This window comes from Panicum hallii, chromosome 9, assembly GCF_002211085.1.
Source record: "Panicum hallii strain FIL2 chromosome 9, PHallii_v3.1, whole genome shotgun sequence".
NCBI classification, from domain to species: domain Eukaryota; kingdom Viridiplantae; phylum Streptophyta; class Magnoliopsida; order Poales; family Poaceae; genus Panicum; species Panicum hallii.
Window position 1 is genome coordinate 58,550,787 of NC_038050.1, and position 15,048 is coordinate 58,565,834.

At 41.9% G+C, this 15,048-nt stretch overlaps 2 protein-coding genes across 4 annotated transcripts; one reads left to right on the forward strand and one right to left on the reverse strand.

The window, feature by feature from the left end:
• Positions 1 to 386: 386 nt before the first annotated feature.
• On the forward strand, positions 387 to 10,613 carry LOC112874061 (transcription initiation factor TFIID subunit 4b-like). 3 transcript variants are annotated; one of them, XM_025937225.1, is made up of 14 exons: positions 387 to 551; positions 659 to 800; positions 1,722 to 2,263; positions 2,468 to 2,563; positions 2,767 to 3,597; positions 4,933 to 5,045; positions 5,129 to 5,216; positions 5,323 to 5,458; positions 5,541 to 5,596; positions 5,668 to 5,724; positions 5,810 to 5,956; positions 6,663 to 6,734; positions 6,820 to 7,075; positions 10,018 to 10,613. In XM_025937225.1, exons 1-14 carry the CDS (start codon positions 516 to 518, stop codon positions 10,167 to 10,169), a joined length of 2,724 nt encoding a protein of 907 aa, XP_025793010.1. In that variant the 5' UTR covers positions 387 to 515; the 3' UTR covers positions 10,170 to 10,613. The 3 variants fall into 3 exon arrangements, with proteins under 3 accessions (XP_025793010.1, XP_025793011.1, XP_025793012.1); XM_025937226.1 differs by having other exon boundaries at positions 2,779 to 3,597; XM_025937227.1 differs by lacking the exon at positions 10,018 to 10,613 and adding an exon at positions 7,267 to 9,996.
• On the reverse strand, positions 10,612 to 13,019 carry LOC112874063 (leucine-rich repeat protein 1-like). The gene is made up of 6 exons (XM_025937228.1): positions 12,667 to 13,019; positions 12,129 to 12,200; positions 11,896 to 12,039; positions 11,607 to 11,678; positions 11,449 to 11,520; positions 10,612 to 11,047 (listed from the first exon to the last, which is right to left on the reverse strand). Exons 1-6 carry the CDS (start codon positions 12,873 to 12,875, stop codon positions 10,978 to 10,980), a joined length of 639 nt encoding a protein of 212 aa, XP_025793013.1. The 5' UTR covers positions 12,876 to 13,019; the 3' UTR covers positions 10,612 to 10,977.
• Positions 13,020 to 15,048: the final 2,029 nt, after the last annotated feature.

A 15,048-nucleotide genomic window follows, 5' to 3' on the forward strand; every position in this document is an offset into this window, starting at 1 on the left:
TGATCCTCAACTGGTGTGCGGACATGCCTAGATTTCCATTGCCTCAATTTGAGCCGAAAATTACAGTTCGTCCAGTTTCAGTTGTTTTACACATGGTGCCCATTTGGCCCATAGTTGACAGCACGTAACACATGGCCGAGCATGGGCCGAAACGGCAGAAACAACATAACGCAGCAACGAATTCGGTCCAACAGTGTGAAACCCGATGCGGACCCCCATTGCAGTTTTCTTTGGGCCTTGTGTTTGGTAGGCCTCTACCAGACTGTTTCGTAAAGAAGATCCGTCGCGACAGATCCAGGAAGGCCCACAGGCCCAGTAAGCGCGTGGGCCATCACATCATAATAAAACTCACGAGGCGCCTTCGGGAAAAGTAGCCGGCCTTCTTCTTCCTCGTCCGTCCTTCCTGCCCGCACAAGGGATTTCGTTTCCTCCCGTTCGTTGAAGCCGGCGGAGACGCGAGTCGACGAGCGAGACGGGGAGGCGGCCTCGCGCCACCAGCCCGAGCTCCCCGCGCCATGGATCCCATCATGAAGCTCCTCGAGGACGACGAGGTGCCCCGCCCGGCCCGAGCCTCTCTTGCCATTCTTTTGGGATTGTTGGGGGTGGAGGCGGGGGATTTGGTCGCAACGGTGCCCATCTCGCTGTTCGAATTGCGCAGGACGAGAGCCTGCACTCGGGCGCCGACGTCGAGGCCTTCACGGCGGCGCTCAACCGCGAGGTGGAGGCCAGCGCCAGCAGCAGCACCACCATCAGTGCCCCGGCCGCCGCCTCGTCGTCCCAGCCTATGGATCACGGCGCCGGTGAGCCCGCAGACCTAATTGTCCCTTCCGAATGGTTTCTTCTCCTTGGACCGAATTCGGGGTACGCCCTACTTCTGGCCAGAACCGAGGGGTTTGTAGGAATCAAGAAGCGGCACGGGTGGTTTTGGATAATCTGGCTCTTGGTTTGGGGGAAAAGGTGACCTCGAGAAACGTTTCTGTCCATGGTAACAGAATGCGGCTACAGAGTTGGAAATGCTGGACTCCAGTTTTTCTGTTTAGTGTGTGCACAGCATAGGCAATTTGAACAAATGTGCCTCGATGAATCTCTTATTTAAAAATAGGGTTGGCTCAACTCTTTGATGAAGTCTGTGACATCACCGACAGGAAGCAAGTTTTTTTGAATTTGAATAGGATTTGACGTTTATTTCTTCTTGCAGTGGGAATAAAAATAGTAGGAAAAACAATGCTGAAGTACTGAAATCTGAACATTCCGCCGCAAGCATATTCAAACTACTTTCTCCAAGGAGAATTTCAGTAATCTTGATTACTAGCAGCAAAAGTTTTCAAATCAGCTCACTATATATATGTAAAATTTGCTAGAGTAAATTCATGATGAATCTACTGATGGCTATATAAATAAAAGGATGTTATTACCAGAATGTGCGAAAAATCTAGATTAGTCTCTGGTTTTCACAAAATTTCTAGTTCAATGAGAACACGTGCACAATTTTCAGCGATCACGATGCACTTTTCCCATGTACTATTATCTTAAATGTCCCCTTTCATGATGTGGGGGATATTGCATCAGGAGTGTAGTTTTATCAAAATTTCCTGCTCTCAAATCTATATCTCCATAATTTTTGCTCCTGAGTTATGCTGTGATTATTTTCTTTGTCAATTTATAAGTTTATTATTACATGCTTCCTGAAACAAATTGCTTAATTTGTTCTCCATTTTCAGCACTTTTACCTCAGGAAAACAAGTCATTATTAAACCATGGTCATGGACAGTGGCAAGATCCAGTAAAGAATGAAACTGCAAACCAGGATAGTCAACAACAGGAACAGACATATCTACATAGGAATGATCAGCCATCAAGACCTGAAATGGTTTCTCAAGGTTCTGATAATAAACACCTTCCCTCTAATACACCAAAAGAATGTGAGTTACTGAAGGTAAAGCAAGAGCCTGGAAACACATCTCAACAAGGTATTGTTGCTCAGCAGCAGCCTTTGCAGCAAATGAAGAGTGAACAAACATCAGTTGTTGCTCAGCAGCAGCCTATGCAGCAAATGAAGAATGAACAAACACCAATTGTTGCTCAGCAGCAGCCTATGCAGCAAATGAAGAGTCAACAAACACCACACACAAACCAAACAAATGGTGCAACTACGACAGCAAAAGCCCCAGTTGTCACATTTCACATGTTACTACCTATTTTGAGACGGTATATTGACAAAGACAAGGATATGCAAGTTCAGTCCATTTTTGCCAAGCTGCGGGTTTGTATATCCTTTTTCTTAATTTATGTTTGTTCACTACTTTTTCTCTAAGAGTAACACTAATGTTCTGTTATGATTTGCATGTAGTGATGTAACTTACTAGTAATCACTTGGGATTATTATTATTATTATTTTTTGTAGAAGTTGCATGTAAGCCATTATCTGCTTATATTTTTTGTAAACTTGATCTTTTATTGTCAATAGAAAAATGAGGTCAGCAAGGAACACTTCTTAAAAGTTGTAAGGAATATTGTTGGCGATAAGGTGCTTAAGTTAGCACTTTCAGAATATCAAATGCAGGTAAATAATCTTTCTACTTCATTTTGATCTATGTAAAACATAGCCTGGCTCTCGGCCTTTTATAAATGCTGCTTAACCTTGTATTTGTAGTGTTTAAATTAGGTCTGCCTATGTATGTATAAGCATTGCATGTAGTCTTATTATAATTACTCGTACCAGCACTTTCTTGGTTTTTTGGGGGGTTACTTACTCTTGTCTGTCAGCACACTGCTCAGGCACAGCGAAATTCTCAGACAAATCCAAGCAACTATTCTTTATTAAGTCAAGTTTCTGGTCAGCAGACTGTTCCCAGTGGTTCTATGACAGATGAGCAGGAGGCATATCCAGGGGCTCAAACCATCCCTACAAAACAAGCTATTGACAGCCTAAGAGCACCTCAATTTCGGCCTTCCTCGTCTGGCCAAATGCAGAGTATTAGGGGTTTTTCACCTTCACAAAGCAATGCACATAAGGCTAATGAAACGGGAAACATTTCAGATGGGAAAGGAGTGCATGTGCTACAAACCCGCCCACCCAATAACTTACTTCCGGTGCAAACAATGCAGCATCATGTGCAGCGTCCACAAACATCCTCACCGATGTTTGGGACAAATAGTATTCATGCACGCCCATTTCCACGACCAGTTGGAAGTCCAGCTGCATCATTTAGACCACAAATGACAGATTCCAATCAAAGAGCACAGTTGGTCCAGGGAGCTGTGACCACAGTAGCTGGGAGTGTGCCAACACAATCTATAGTGCCTGGAAATGCGGCAACTAATCAACCTAAATGGCAACAATCAGCAAACAAGGAGCAGAAAACTAATTCTTTTGCTCCAACAGCATTGAATAAAGAAACTATTAGCCAAAACTCTGAATCTTCGCAGAATTCTTTTGTTGCAATGCATACAAAACAAGTCAATCAATCCCTGGGTTCTTCAAAAGGTGGCGGCGGCATGGAAAACCAGCCAAAATTAAGTGCTTCTAAGTCTTCGACCACAACAAGCATAAGTCAGACTCAATCTCATGGCACTCAAGCAGATCCTAAATTGCAGGTATGTATTGATTTGCCATTGTGTTGATATGTTTTGACATGAAACCTTGAAATGGCTGATCTTGCTATTTCCAAACTTCCATGTAAAATCTCGTGTGACCTTATTAGTTACATGTACTTATATGGTTTACCAGAACGTGTTAAGTAACTAGGAGTAAGGGAGGAACCTGAAGCTAGAGTTAGTCTCAGTAGCTGGAACACGTACTTGAATGGTAGACTCTGATTGATTTCTTCACCTAGTTGAATATTTAGATCAAAATTTAGATCTCAAGCTAACTTTGATGTATGCTGTCAAGGTTATAACAGTAAACATAGGCAAGTAACTCCAAATAACGTTGCTGTGAAACTTGAGACTATTCTCAAAGGTACCCCTTAAGATATACCAACAGGCAATCTGATAAGTGTGCAACCTAGTAAACGAGTCTCCTGTCACTCCGTGAAAATAAAGTTGTTGCATGCAGAGTTTGATCTTTATCATCTGAGAAGTATTGTGCTGAGTAAGGATGAGTAATTTCTGTAATCAGCATACTTTCTAAATGCATATATACTTGTTGGTTCGTTTGTGCAGAGCATTTTATATTGAAGTGAACTAAATAGTTTGTGAAGCGGAACTTCAATGATTAATTCTGAATTATAATTTATCATAAACATGTAATTTATTCGAACAATACCTACTTGTGGATGTTTCTTTCTTTTAGAAAAAAGACAAGGTACATGGTCCTCATGTTGTAGCCTTGTAGGGTTATAGGTTCCTCACATTTCATAAACCTGACTACCTGAGTGCATGTAAGTGCAAAACCTAGATGTGTGCCCTCAACAGATGAAAGCTCATTGTCTATGACTTTACCTATTAACCCATATTTCTTAATACTTCCATTTGGAGAACTCCTTAAACTATTCATCCAAGTCCAGTCCATACTAGATTTGTGATTGTATGACTGAATACTGATGACACATATCAGATCTTTCAGAGTAGCATGTATATGTGTGAATGCACATAACCACACAAGGAACTAATTTATACGTTATGAAGTGAAAACATGCAATTATTATAAACTAGCAATGCGGCAAATATTCTGTCAGGCAAGAGGATGGTGGAGTGGATATCAGTAAGAATTTGTAATTTGATGGAGGTATTAATGGTATATTTGATACCTTGTTAAATCCATGTATGCATCACGGCTGAATGCTTGGTTGATTTCTGTTCATTTCTTACAGAATTTTATGTGTTCATTCATTTTGTGCCTTCTACTTCTCAAATTGTCACACAGGAATAATTCAGCTTCTTGAACGATTGTTTGCCATTGTGTTCTTATTAGTTTTGTTGTATTGTTAGGTTCAATCTTCTGTGCAAGCACCTCCTGCAGCAGCTTCTAAAACACCTCAGAGGAAGGCATCTGGACAGAAGAAGCCTCTGGAAGCATTGGGCTCTTCTCCTCCACCATCTAGGTACGTCCAATGCTTTTTCTTAGTTAGGAATTTCGATTCAAATTACTTTACGTTTTATCTCTGATTGTTTTATTTTTTGCCAGCAAAAAGCAAAAGACATCCGGAGGTTTCCATGAACAAAGCATTGACCAGCTTAATGATGTCACTGCAGTTAGTGGTGTTAATCTGAGGGTATATGACTTCTTATGCTTCTGTTATATTTATTTGCTTTGTGATGCCATGTATTACTTATCATTTGAAGAATTTTGAAGCAATAATAGCTTGTGCCTTCTTCCAGGAAGAAGAGGAACAACTTTTCTCTGCTCCAAAGGAAGAGAGTCGAGTTTCCGAAGCTGCTCGGAGAGTTGTTCAACTAGAAGAAGAAAAGCTCATTCTACAGAAGGGACCCTTGACAAAGAAATTAGCAGAAATCAGTTAATACCTCCATCATTTAAGTTTTACTTGATAAAGCAAAAATCTTTTGCCATATATTCTCTGACCACCATATTTTGGCAGTGAGGAAATGTAATTTAAAGGTCATTGGCACTGATGTGGAACGTTGTCTATCAATGGTGAGAGGTTATCCGGTACATCCTTTCCAGTTGCTTTAGGTTATGCCATATCTAATTTAAGCTTTCTCCAGTGTGTCGAGGAGAGGTTACGAGGATTTATAAGCAATATAATAAGGTTCTCTAAACAGGTATGATATTTTAAGTTCATTCGGCTTTCCTTCCCAAATAAGCTATCTGATATATTAAATTCATATGTGTTCTCATTGTTTGTAGAGGGTTGATGTTGAAAAGTCAAGGCATTGTTTTTATCCATTATCCTCAGATGTCCGCAGTCATATTATGAGGGTGAACCGAGAAGCTAAAGAACAGTGGGACAAAAAGCAGGCTGAAGATGCTGAAAGAATAAGGAAACAAAATGATGTTAGTTCTGCTTCTGCGTGATGTTCCAGTTCGAATTTTAATCTCTTTTGACATAAATCATGATTCAAAATGATCTAACTTGAAATACGGAATTATTGCATCATTTACTGGAACAGAAATTTTACTATTCATAATATTCATTTGCCAATATATGGTGTATTATATGCAAGATTCTTAAGGTATCGCCTACTTGACAAGGCGTATCTAGGTTACCACAAGGGCCTCTTGTCTCCTAGGTGTCACCTAGGTGACAAGGTGTACCCAAGTCCCCACAAGATGCTTTGCCACCTTAAAAACCTTGGTTATATGTAGTGTAACACTTCATGTACGTGATAATGTTAATGTCAAGCAAGCTTGCTAGCAAATATATAGTTGATAACTGGAGTGTATGACTCTAAAGTTGCATCCATTATTGCATGATTCATTTGGAATCCACACCAAATTACACAAGACTAATCAATAACCACATATAGCATGGGGCAGATTGCATTTGTTCATCTTTTTGCCCCAGTAAATAAACCGCCTTTGATCTCTTTGCTAAGTGAGATTCCTTTACTCATACTACCTTAACAATGATGGCATTATGCTTCTTCAATGCATCTTGTGGAAGATACTGCCACAATTATCAAATGTCTTCCATATTAGTGTTCATGGTGTATCTTTCAGGACTGGGTAGTGTTACTAATGAGCATATTGCTACATGCAGGGAGATGGCTGTACAAATATCGATCTAGAAAAAGACAAGAATGAGACCCGTGCCTCGTCAAAGCATGCAAAGGTTAGTCTCTATTTGTGGTCCTGGGATATTCATCATACCATAATATGTGTCCTGAGCTGGTGACTATTCTGTTTATCATATACAGTACAAGGAGGACGATGATAAGATGAGAACCACAGCTGCAAATGTTGCTGCGCGGGTTGCTGCTGGAGGAGATGACATGCTGTCAAAGTGGCAATTGCTAGCTGAACGAAATAAACAGAGAAGTGAGGGAGGTGACGGTTCTTCTGGCTCTCTACCAGGTAACATGTTGCAACACAAGCCATCACCAAAATCTGGGAAAGACTCGAGGGAGGAACAGGAAAATGAAAAGAGGGGCTACTCCACAATGCTTGGATCTGGTAAGCCTGATCTCCTTTTTTCTCTTGTATTCTTGTTGTCAAACAAGAGTGCACTGCACATCAAAGGCACAACAATTTTTAAATTTTCAACAAATAATTATGTATGCATATAAAACTTATGATTTCTTTAGTTGATGTAAATACTAAATTTAACATAATGTGTACTCAATTTAGTTGCTTGATGTATGTAGTTCTGAGGGTAGTGGGGTTCCAAGTGTGTACACCATGGTTTATGAGGCGTCTCCTTCCAGCCATACCCCTGGCATCACAGGACGCCACAAGGTTTTAGTTACACCACAATGCCTAGATGTGCAGGCGTGTACCCCCAACGCCTCAGGATGGCACAACATCTCAGAAACCTTGGTGTACACAATCATGGGTTGGATTGTGTAAATCAAGTTATTAAAGGCTAAGTCTTACCTTTTGTATTCAGGTGTACAATGATATTAGTAGTCAAGGGATTTATCAACAGTAAGATGCTTATTCTACTTTTTGTTGACATACTGAAGCTTAACTTGTAGTACATAGACTTTCCCAGTAAATGGGCAAATATAGTGCACAACATGTTTTGTATCTTTCTATTTTCATTCGTTGCTGTTAGAAGTGTGCAATGGTGTGGGTTAGCTCAATACTCTTTTCATATGTTGAAGATTTTGTTTTGTTTCTATATAATCAATTTTAATATCCAAATGGTAGCATAATGTTGTCAGAACACAACCTGACTTCATAGCAGAACCTAAATTTTTATTTCGGTGCGACTTGCAAATATTTTAACGTTCTTGAGGAAATTGGTCTTAGGGGTTAGCAAAAATACACCAAACCTGAGGAACCGAACGAAAATCGACACACTGAAATTTGGTTCTTTTGGTGTTCAGTTTGGTTCCTCTTTCTCCATTGTTCAGTGTACAATGTTTAGCTCAGTTTTTAGGCCAGAAACACTGAACACCTGAAGTAACTGATCTGCTGTGTCCTTACGTCGATCTGCCTAGGCCATCACAACCCTGGCCCAATGGTCCATCATGCATCCATCGGCCTAGCCTACTAGCAGCCAGCAGAGAAGCAACGCTTCCTTTCTCACATCATCACATTCACGTGTGTGCCGTGACTTTCTGATCCCCTTCTCTCCCGTTGCCTTTTGCTTTTCATCTTTGCATGTGGCCTGTTAGTTCTTAATCTCTCTCCTAGACCCAGTGCAAATTGGTGTCCCAGCAGTTGCCTACACACGTGTGTGCTACTCTCATCCGTATCAATCCGCATCACGAGCGCAGCCACTACGATCCAAAGCCCCACTGGCGCGGCCATGGCCAGTAGTCTGAAGAAGAGGCATGGTACATTCTATTGTTGTGAGCCGCATGGCTAGATTTGGTGGTGGTGGAGTTGATTTCGTTTGAGCAGTGTGAGGATGGGAACTCAAAGAGAGTCTAGTCGTCTAATATTCGTGACATGGAGAGCATTCTTTGGTGAAACTGAGACATCGAACTGAAACCGATAACGCTGGTTTTTGGTCTTTTCATGACAACTTCGGTTGCAAATTTCCAAAAAGCAAAGTTCTTATTCACCGGGAAAACAGTAGCATAAAAACCAATTAAATCAAATGCCCAGCCGTAATTGGTCTAACGTCTACGTGCGGATTAAAAAGAACTTAGTGCTTTCAAGTTCATTCAGTTAGTTTTTTTTAAACAAAGGAAATATGAAGTGGTAGTACCAATTGAGATCCATCCAAAATGTACTTTGTGAATGATATGGCTATATTATTCAGATGATACAGATTGAGGTAGACAGATATCTCTCCCTCACGCTGGAGGCTCTGAGATTGAATCTACTACTTCTTCCTTGCCTTCTATTATTGCACTGGGTCTCTTATATATCGAGCCCCCCTAACAACTTGAAACAAACCAACTATATCTCTAAATATCTTAACAAACCAAAAGCCTAACTACTGGTGGACGCCTGGCCCTTCTTCTTGCGCTGATATTGATGCCCAAAGAAAGCGTCCACAACAGTGAATGACATGAAAATGGGGAAGGACTTTAGAGATCACTTTTCCTACAAAAGTTTGTGACCAGACAATGAACAGAGTGCTTGAAATAGCACTTCCAGCTCAATGCCGTTACACTTAATATGACTTAAAAATCTTCTATGCAAAGAAAAATATATTCATCCCCATGAAATATCAACTGGTGGTAAGTTCCAGATGTAATTGGCAGGGATAATGTGCAAAAAGTCTGTATGCCCTATCATCTGTCATCCCCATATTTCTTTTCTAAGCAGTAGCCATTTATCCATTTTAAAATGTTAGTGATGTGGCACTTTGCTCATGTTCCTACAAAAGTTTGTGACCTGAGAATGAACGGAGTGCTTGAAATAACACTTCCAGCTCATCGCCGTTACACTTAAAATGATTTGAAAATCTTCTATGCAAAGAAAAATATATTTGTCCCCATGAAATATCAATTGGTAAGTTCCAGATGTAGAATTTGCAGGGATAATGTGCAAAACGTCTGTATGCCCTATCATCTGTCATCTATTTCTTTAAGCAGTCCATTTATCCATTTTGAAATGTTAGTGATGCGGCAGTCTGCTCATGTTCACAATTTTGGGATTGAACTTGATAGATGAGAAGAAGATAATTAGGTGAAAACAAGAAATAATTTTATATGGATAATATTTTTAATGACCCTTCTACAAGAATTTGATTTCAAATTCAATAGACCCTAAGACAACAATGATGCTATAATTATAGTTTCTTTGCTATCAGGCTACCACCAACAGTATAAGTTGATAAAACATGTATAATATATAAGTAAACAATATTCCAGGAAGTTAGTTAGGAAACTAATCCATTTTAAATATTGAATTTATATGTTAGATCAAACTGAGTATTTACCATGCCTGCACTAGTTTGTTTCCTTAGACCTAAATCTTCTGCACTTTTTCTCTAGGTGGTGTTAGAAGGTCATCACTAACAAAAGTGGCACGGAGGCTTTCAGTAAAAGATGTGATAGCAGCACTGGAGCGAGAACCTCAGATGTCAAAATCCTCTTTACTTTTCCAGCTATACGGGAGACTATCGACAGAACCTGCTGCAAAGTAATTTGCAGTAAAATCATTGCAGGTCATATTGCACATCGAATTTTGTTAATGTGTCATTTCATGGTTTCTTTGCCACTTAGAGGGGATTTTGGTCAGTATGAGGGCCCACACCAAGTAATGTGGCTGGGGCTGATCGGTTGACAATCAATTTTGCGGGCATTTGGCAGTTATTAGCAAGTCAGCGTTTCCCTGGAGCCATTTTTGTTTTTCAAGGGAACAGTCTGCAAATGTGCTTCTTTTATATTTTTTTCTGTATAATTGTCTGTTGGTCTCAACGTCCAGCCAACTTCAGTTAGCATGTAACGTCATGCTCAGTTTTGTATAGCAGAAACTGGAGTAGAATGTTCATTGAGATGCTTATACGACTTGCCAAGTCTCTGATTATTTTACCGTGCCATTGAATTATAAGAAAGAATCAGCCAGGGTATAGAAAACCTGAAACGTATGTATTTTTGCTGGCCCATTTTTATTCTTGAACAAGGCTTTGTGCGTGCCATCTTTCTACATGGATTGTCTGGGAGCACATAATAACAATATAGCTGCCGTAAAAGCAGCATACAGTTGGCATAACTGTGTCAGCCAAGTAGAACTTGTCCGATTCATTCTTTCTTTATGCTGTTGTCTGAATACACACATATATATCAGGACCTCCTATCCCTCAAATCTTGTCTGAACACACATATATTATCACCACATTCTCCAAGCTAGGTTTCTGTTTGTACTACTATCTTGTTTTTCCTTCTTTCAACTAGGGATGGGACACATCGTTGATTGTTTTGCTGCAGCAGCATCAGCCTGAACAGGAGCATCTAACATCCGGAGTCATAGGGAACCAACCCTTGCAGCTCTGGACCGTTGAGCCTGCTGTTGTTCTCGAAGCTGAAAAGTAGAGATGTGTTAGCCCTTGATCACAATAGCATCAGTTCATGTGGAAATTCTTGTGGCTGAAGAAGATACATGCCAATGATCTAGCATTGCATTGAACAATCTTTTCTTTTGTTAGTTTAGATTGGAAGGTATAATACATACAAGAACAAAATAAACTCGTCTAATCTCAATGGCCAATATACGGGTTCAGGAGACTCTTAGCTGACATAAATGGTAATCCATCTTGGGCAACGTTTGCCAAAGCACTCTTTTAGGGATGGCAATTAAACAACCCAAATCTAGAAACATCCAGCAGTTGTTTCTAGCTGTTGGAGTGTCGGTGCATTCCGCAGAACATACATTGTGATACTGAACAGTATCTGGTAGTAAGTTGAGTCAGCTTTGAGGCATACCTTCGAAGAGGGAAGGTTGAGAAAGGTCCATCAACAGGAATGGTTCCACAGAGGTCATTGTTAGACAGGTCACTGCAAGTCACAGGTATACCAACAATGGGTGAACATAGAAACTAAGAAAACAACACAAACTGAACATGATAAGGGTCTACACTTACATAACTTTCAGGTTGGAAAGCTTGGCAAGCTCCCTTGGAATTGATCCGGTAAGCTTGTTGTTGTTCAAGCGCCTATCAAGACAAATACAACCGAGTTTCAGTTATCAGCTGAGAAATGGTTTTGATATACCTGCTAAAATTATGAGATCCAAAGGTGAATTTCTTTCCATCCTATGACTAAAATTTATCCCCAACCATTTGTACCACGGAATGAACTGAGAGCACTTATGCTTCTATAAAAAAGGAAGGCATGTTTTTGCTGTTTGCAAACCAAAAGATGGCATCATACATGAATCTGAGTAAGTTGAGCTTGGAAAGTGAGTTGGGGATTTCTCCGGTGAGCTTGTTAGCATACAAATCCAAGCTGATCAGATTCTTCAGGTTACCCAGTTCCTTTGGGATCTCGCCATCAAAATTGTTCCTGTACAGCTCCCTGCAAATAGATCTCCGTTAAGTCAATCAAGGTCTACTCGCCATCTGAACTACAGAAAAAAAAATTCTTGAATTGACATAGGCGCATACAGGTATTTGAGGTTCACAAGGCGGCCGAGCTCAGGGCCGAGGGAGCCGGAGATATTGGAGTTGCCCAAGTCCCTGAAACATTTGTCAAAGGAAGAGTCAGATAAAGCACCACCGAAATGTTACAGACGCAATTATCGAACTAGGAAAGCTTGGAATCCTTAGTTATGTTCTTAAATATATTTGGGGGAAAAGAGTCCCCGGATGTAGAAATGCGCGATTTGGAGCCAACAGACCGAGAATTCTATAAGAACAAGTAACACAAGGACTAGATCATCCGTTGTTAACAACTGGGTCGCCTAGATCTCGAAACCGCGTGATCAACTCAGTCAGAGGAACCGCTGATTTTGTTTTTGCCCTTGAAGAAGAATCAACCAACCATCGAATTCTTTCAATCAAGAACCAAAGGCTACGGGGCAGAGGTGTTAAGATTCAGCCAGGGCAGAGGAGCGACAGAATCTTGGACGAACAGGGTGCGGAAGGCGGGGGAAGATGGGAGATCGCCGGCGGCGTGGGAGATGGGGGAGGGGGCAGGACTCACAGGCGTTCGACGCGGCTGGCCTGGTTGCAGGTGACGTGGAACCAGGTGCAGGGGTTGACGAGCGTGGGGTCCCAGCTCTGCAGCACGCCGTTGGGGTCCCTGAGCCGCTGCCGCAGCGCGTAGAGCGCGTCCCCCTCGTCGTTGGACGCCCGCGCGCCGGCGGCGGCGAGGGCGAGGAGCGCAGCGAGGGCCACGACGCGAACCGCCATCGGGGACCGGAGGGAGGAGGGGCGGGGGGGCTCTCTCTGCTTCCGCGTTTCGCTGTGCTTGCCGGTGTGAATGGAAGGAAAGGGAAGTGGAGCCGCCGGTTCAGCTTCTTCTTGTTCTGGTGGCGCTCTGCTCAGCTCAGCTCAGCTGGTGGAGAAAAGGAAAAGGGGAGGAAGCTAGGGGCAGTCGGGTCAACACAACTACAGCGAGGACCGGCACCGCAAGTCCACGGTCCAATGTGGACCGGGCGCAGCGAGAGCAAAAATGGTAGGCGCACCCCGGGATCCAACCGTCCCACGACAACTGTGAGGAACATGGAATTCTTGACAGGCTACCGAACTCCTCACACGTTCTTCTCTGCCAGGACTATGTTCAATAATGCGAGTCTTAATTATCAAAAAAATAATTAATGGAGTACTAATGCGAGTACTTTAGTAATGGTACCCACAGTAAATTGGGAATCATTATTATGTGCTTTGTTCATATTCATTTTTTTTAGCATGACAGGGCATAGTTTAGCTGTGTGTGTTTTTTTGCTACAAAGCATGGGTAAGGCAAATTTTGTGGTTGAAAGTTCCTATAAAACATTTTCTTTGGAGGTGGGGGTGGGTGGGGTAATTGCCCTTCTTTTTGGGGTTTTGGCTCCAGCTCACATCTTCAATGTGACAAGGCCAAAGGATTTACCAGCTCACCTCTCTCACCGTACAAAGAAAACTTGGTAATTAATGAGAAGATAAAAGTAAGATAAGGCGGAAATTCAGGAGATTAGTTTGGCCATCCTTTTTAATACTAACTGCCCAGAAAAAAAATGGTTCACAAAATTTTCTTGGCTCTGGCTCTAGCTGAGACTGAAAGAATTTGAATAGGTAAAAGCTCACCCCGGGATTTACCAGCTATCCTCTACTCACCATGTAAAACGATGAGCCAATCAATGCTGAAAGATAGGCAAGATAAGGCAGGAACTAAGGAGATTGGTCGGGCTTCTTTTTCAGCTATTTGTCAATAACAATGTACAAAAATGCGACTGGCTAGGGAAACGTGAAAGTGTGTGATTCAGGGGGACCGTTTCTACCAGAGGCAGGGGGCCACAAACTCTTTGTCCAGTCTAGTCAATAGGAAAAGACCCAATAATTTTATTCAATCCACCATGAAATATTTTTTGATCCGTGCATTTATTTGGTTGTTCTAAAAATATGATCAAAGTTAGAGCAATTTAACTGTAACTTTTAGAACGAAGAGGGGAAGGCTCGAGGGCAACGTAGTAGACAGTACATTTCCTTTCAGCAATTTCACTGTGCCCATGAAAACAAGTAATTGACGAGAAGAGAACCATCACAAGCACTTAAAGTGGTCAGAACACAAACTCATTCTCTTTGGAACTGCTGAGTTCAAGTGCAAGCTAGTAAAAGCTCATACCTAAGTTTGCTACGAGCCTTCGAGTCCACATAGTATGTGTGATGACAACGAGGTCTATCTAATGTAAACTCAAAAAGTATAGTCTAATTGTTTTCGCTGAAGAGCATGAGTAAAGCAAAGATTATGTGTTAAAGCTCTAAAGAAAAGCAAGGTAAGGCAGGAATCCAGAAAATTAGTTGAGCATCGTTTTCAACTTTTGTGCGAACATCATTGTAAAGAAAATAGGACTTGGCTAGGAAATGTTCACGTGTTTCACTAAGGTGGACAGTTTTTAAGAGAGGCATGCCACAAACTCTTTGTTCGGCTCTCGTCAAGGGAAAAAATGGGATAACAACTATAACGTCTTCTTTTGGCTTCTACTTTGTTTGGCTCTCATCAAGGGGAAAAATGGGATAACAATTATAAGAGAGTAACGTAATAGCGCATGAACTAGCACATTTAGCTAGGCGGAACGATCATACTGCAGTCTGGCTTGGCCAAACACCTGTGTCTGTCATTGGTCTGGTTGAGTCTGAATGTAACTCTGTATCGCCAAGCTAAACTTGCAGTAGTGCCTGTACGATCTCGAGATCTGCTGGGCTTGTGTGCCATCTATCGCCGAGTCAAGCGGTGCCGCGCGCGGTCGATCGAGAGGGCCGTCGTGCGCAAACTAGCTCAGCTCCTATCCGGCAAAAACGCTCACCGTCGCGGGGGTCGCGCGCGACGTGTCGCGTGCCGCCGCGACCGGCTCCAGCGATTTCGCCGCGGGAGGCAGCGACC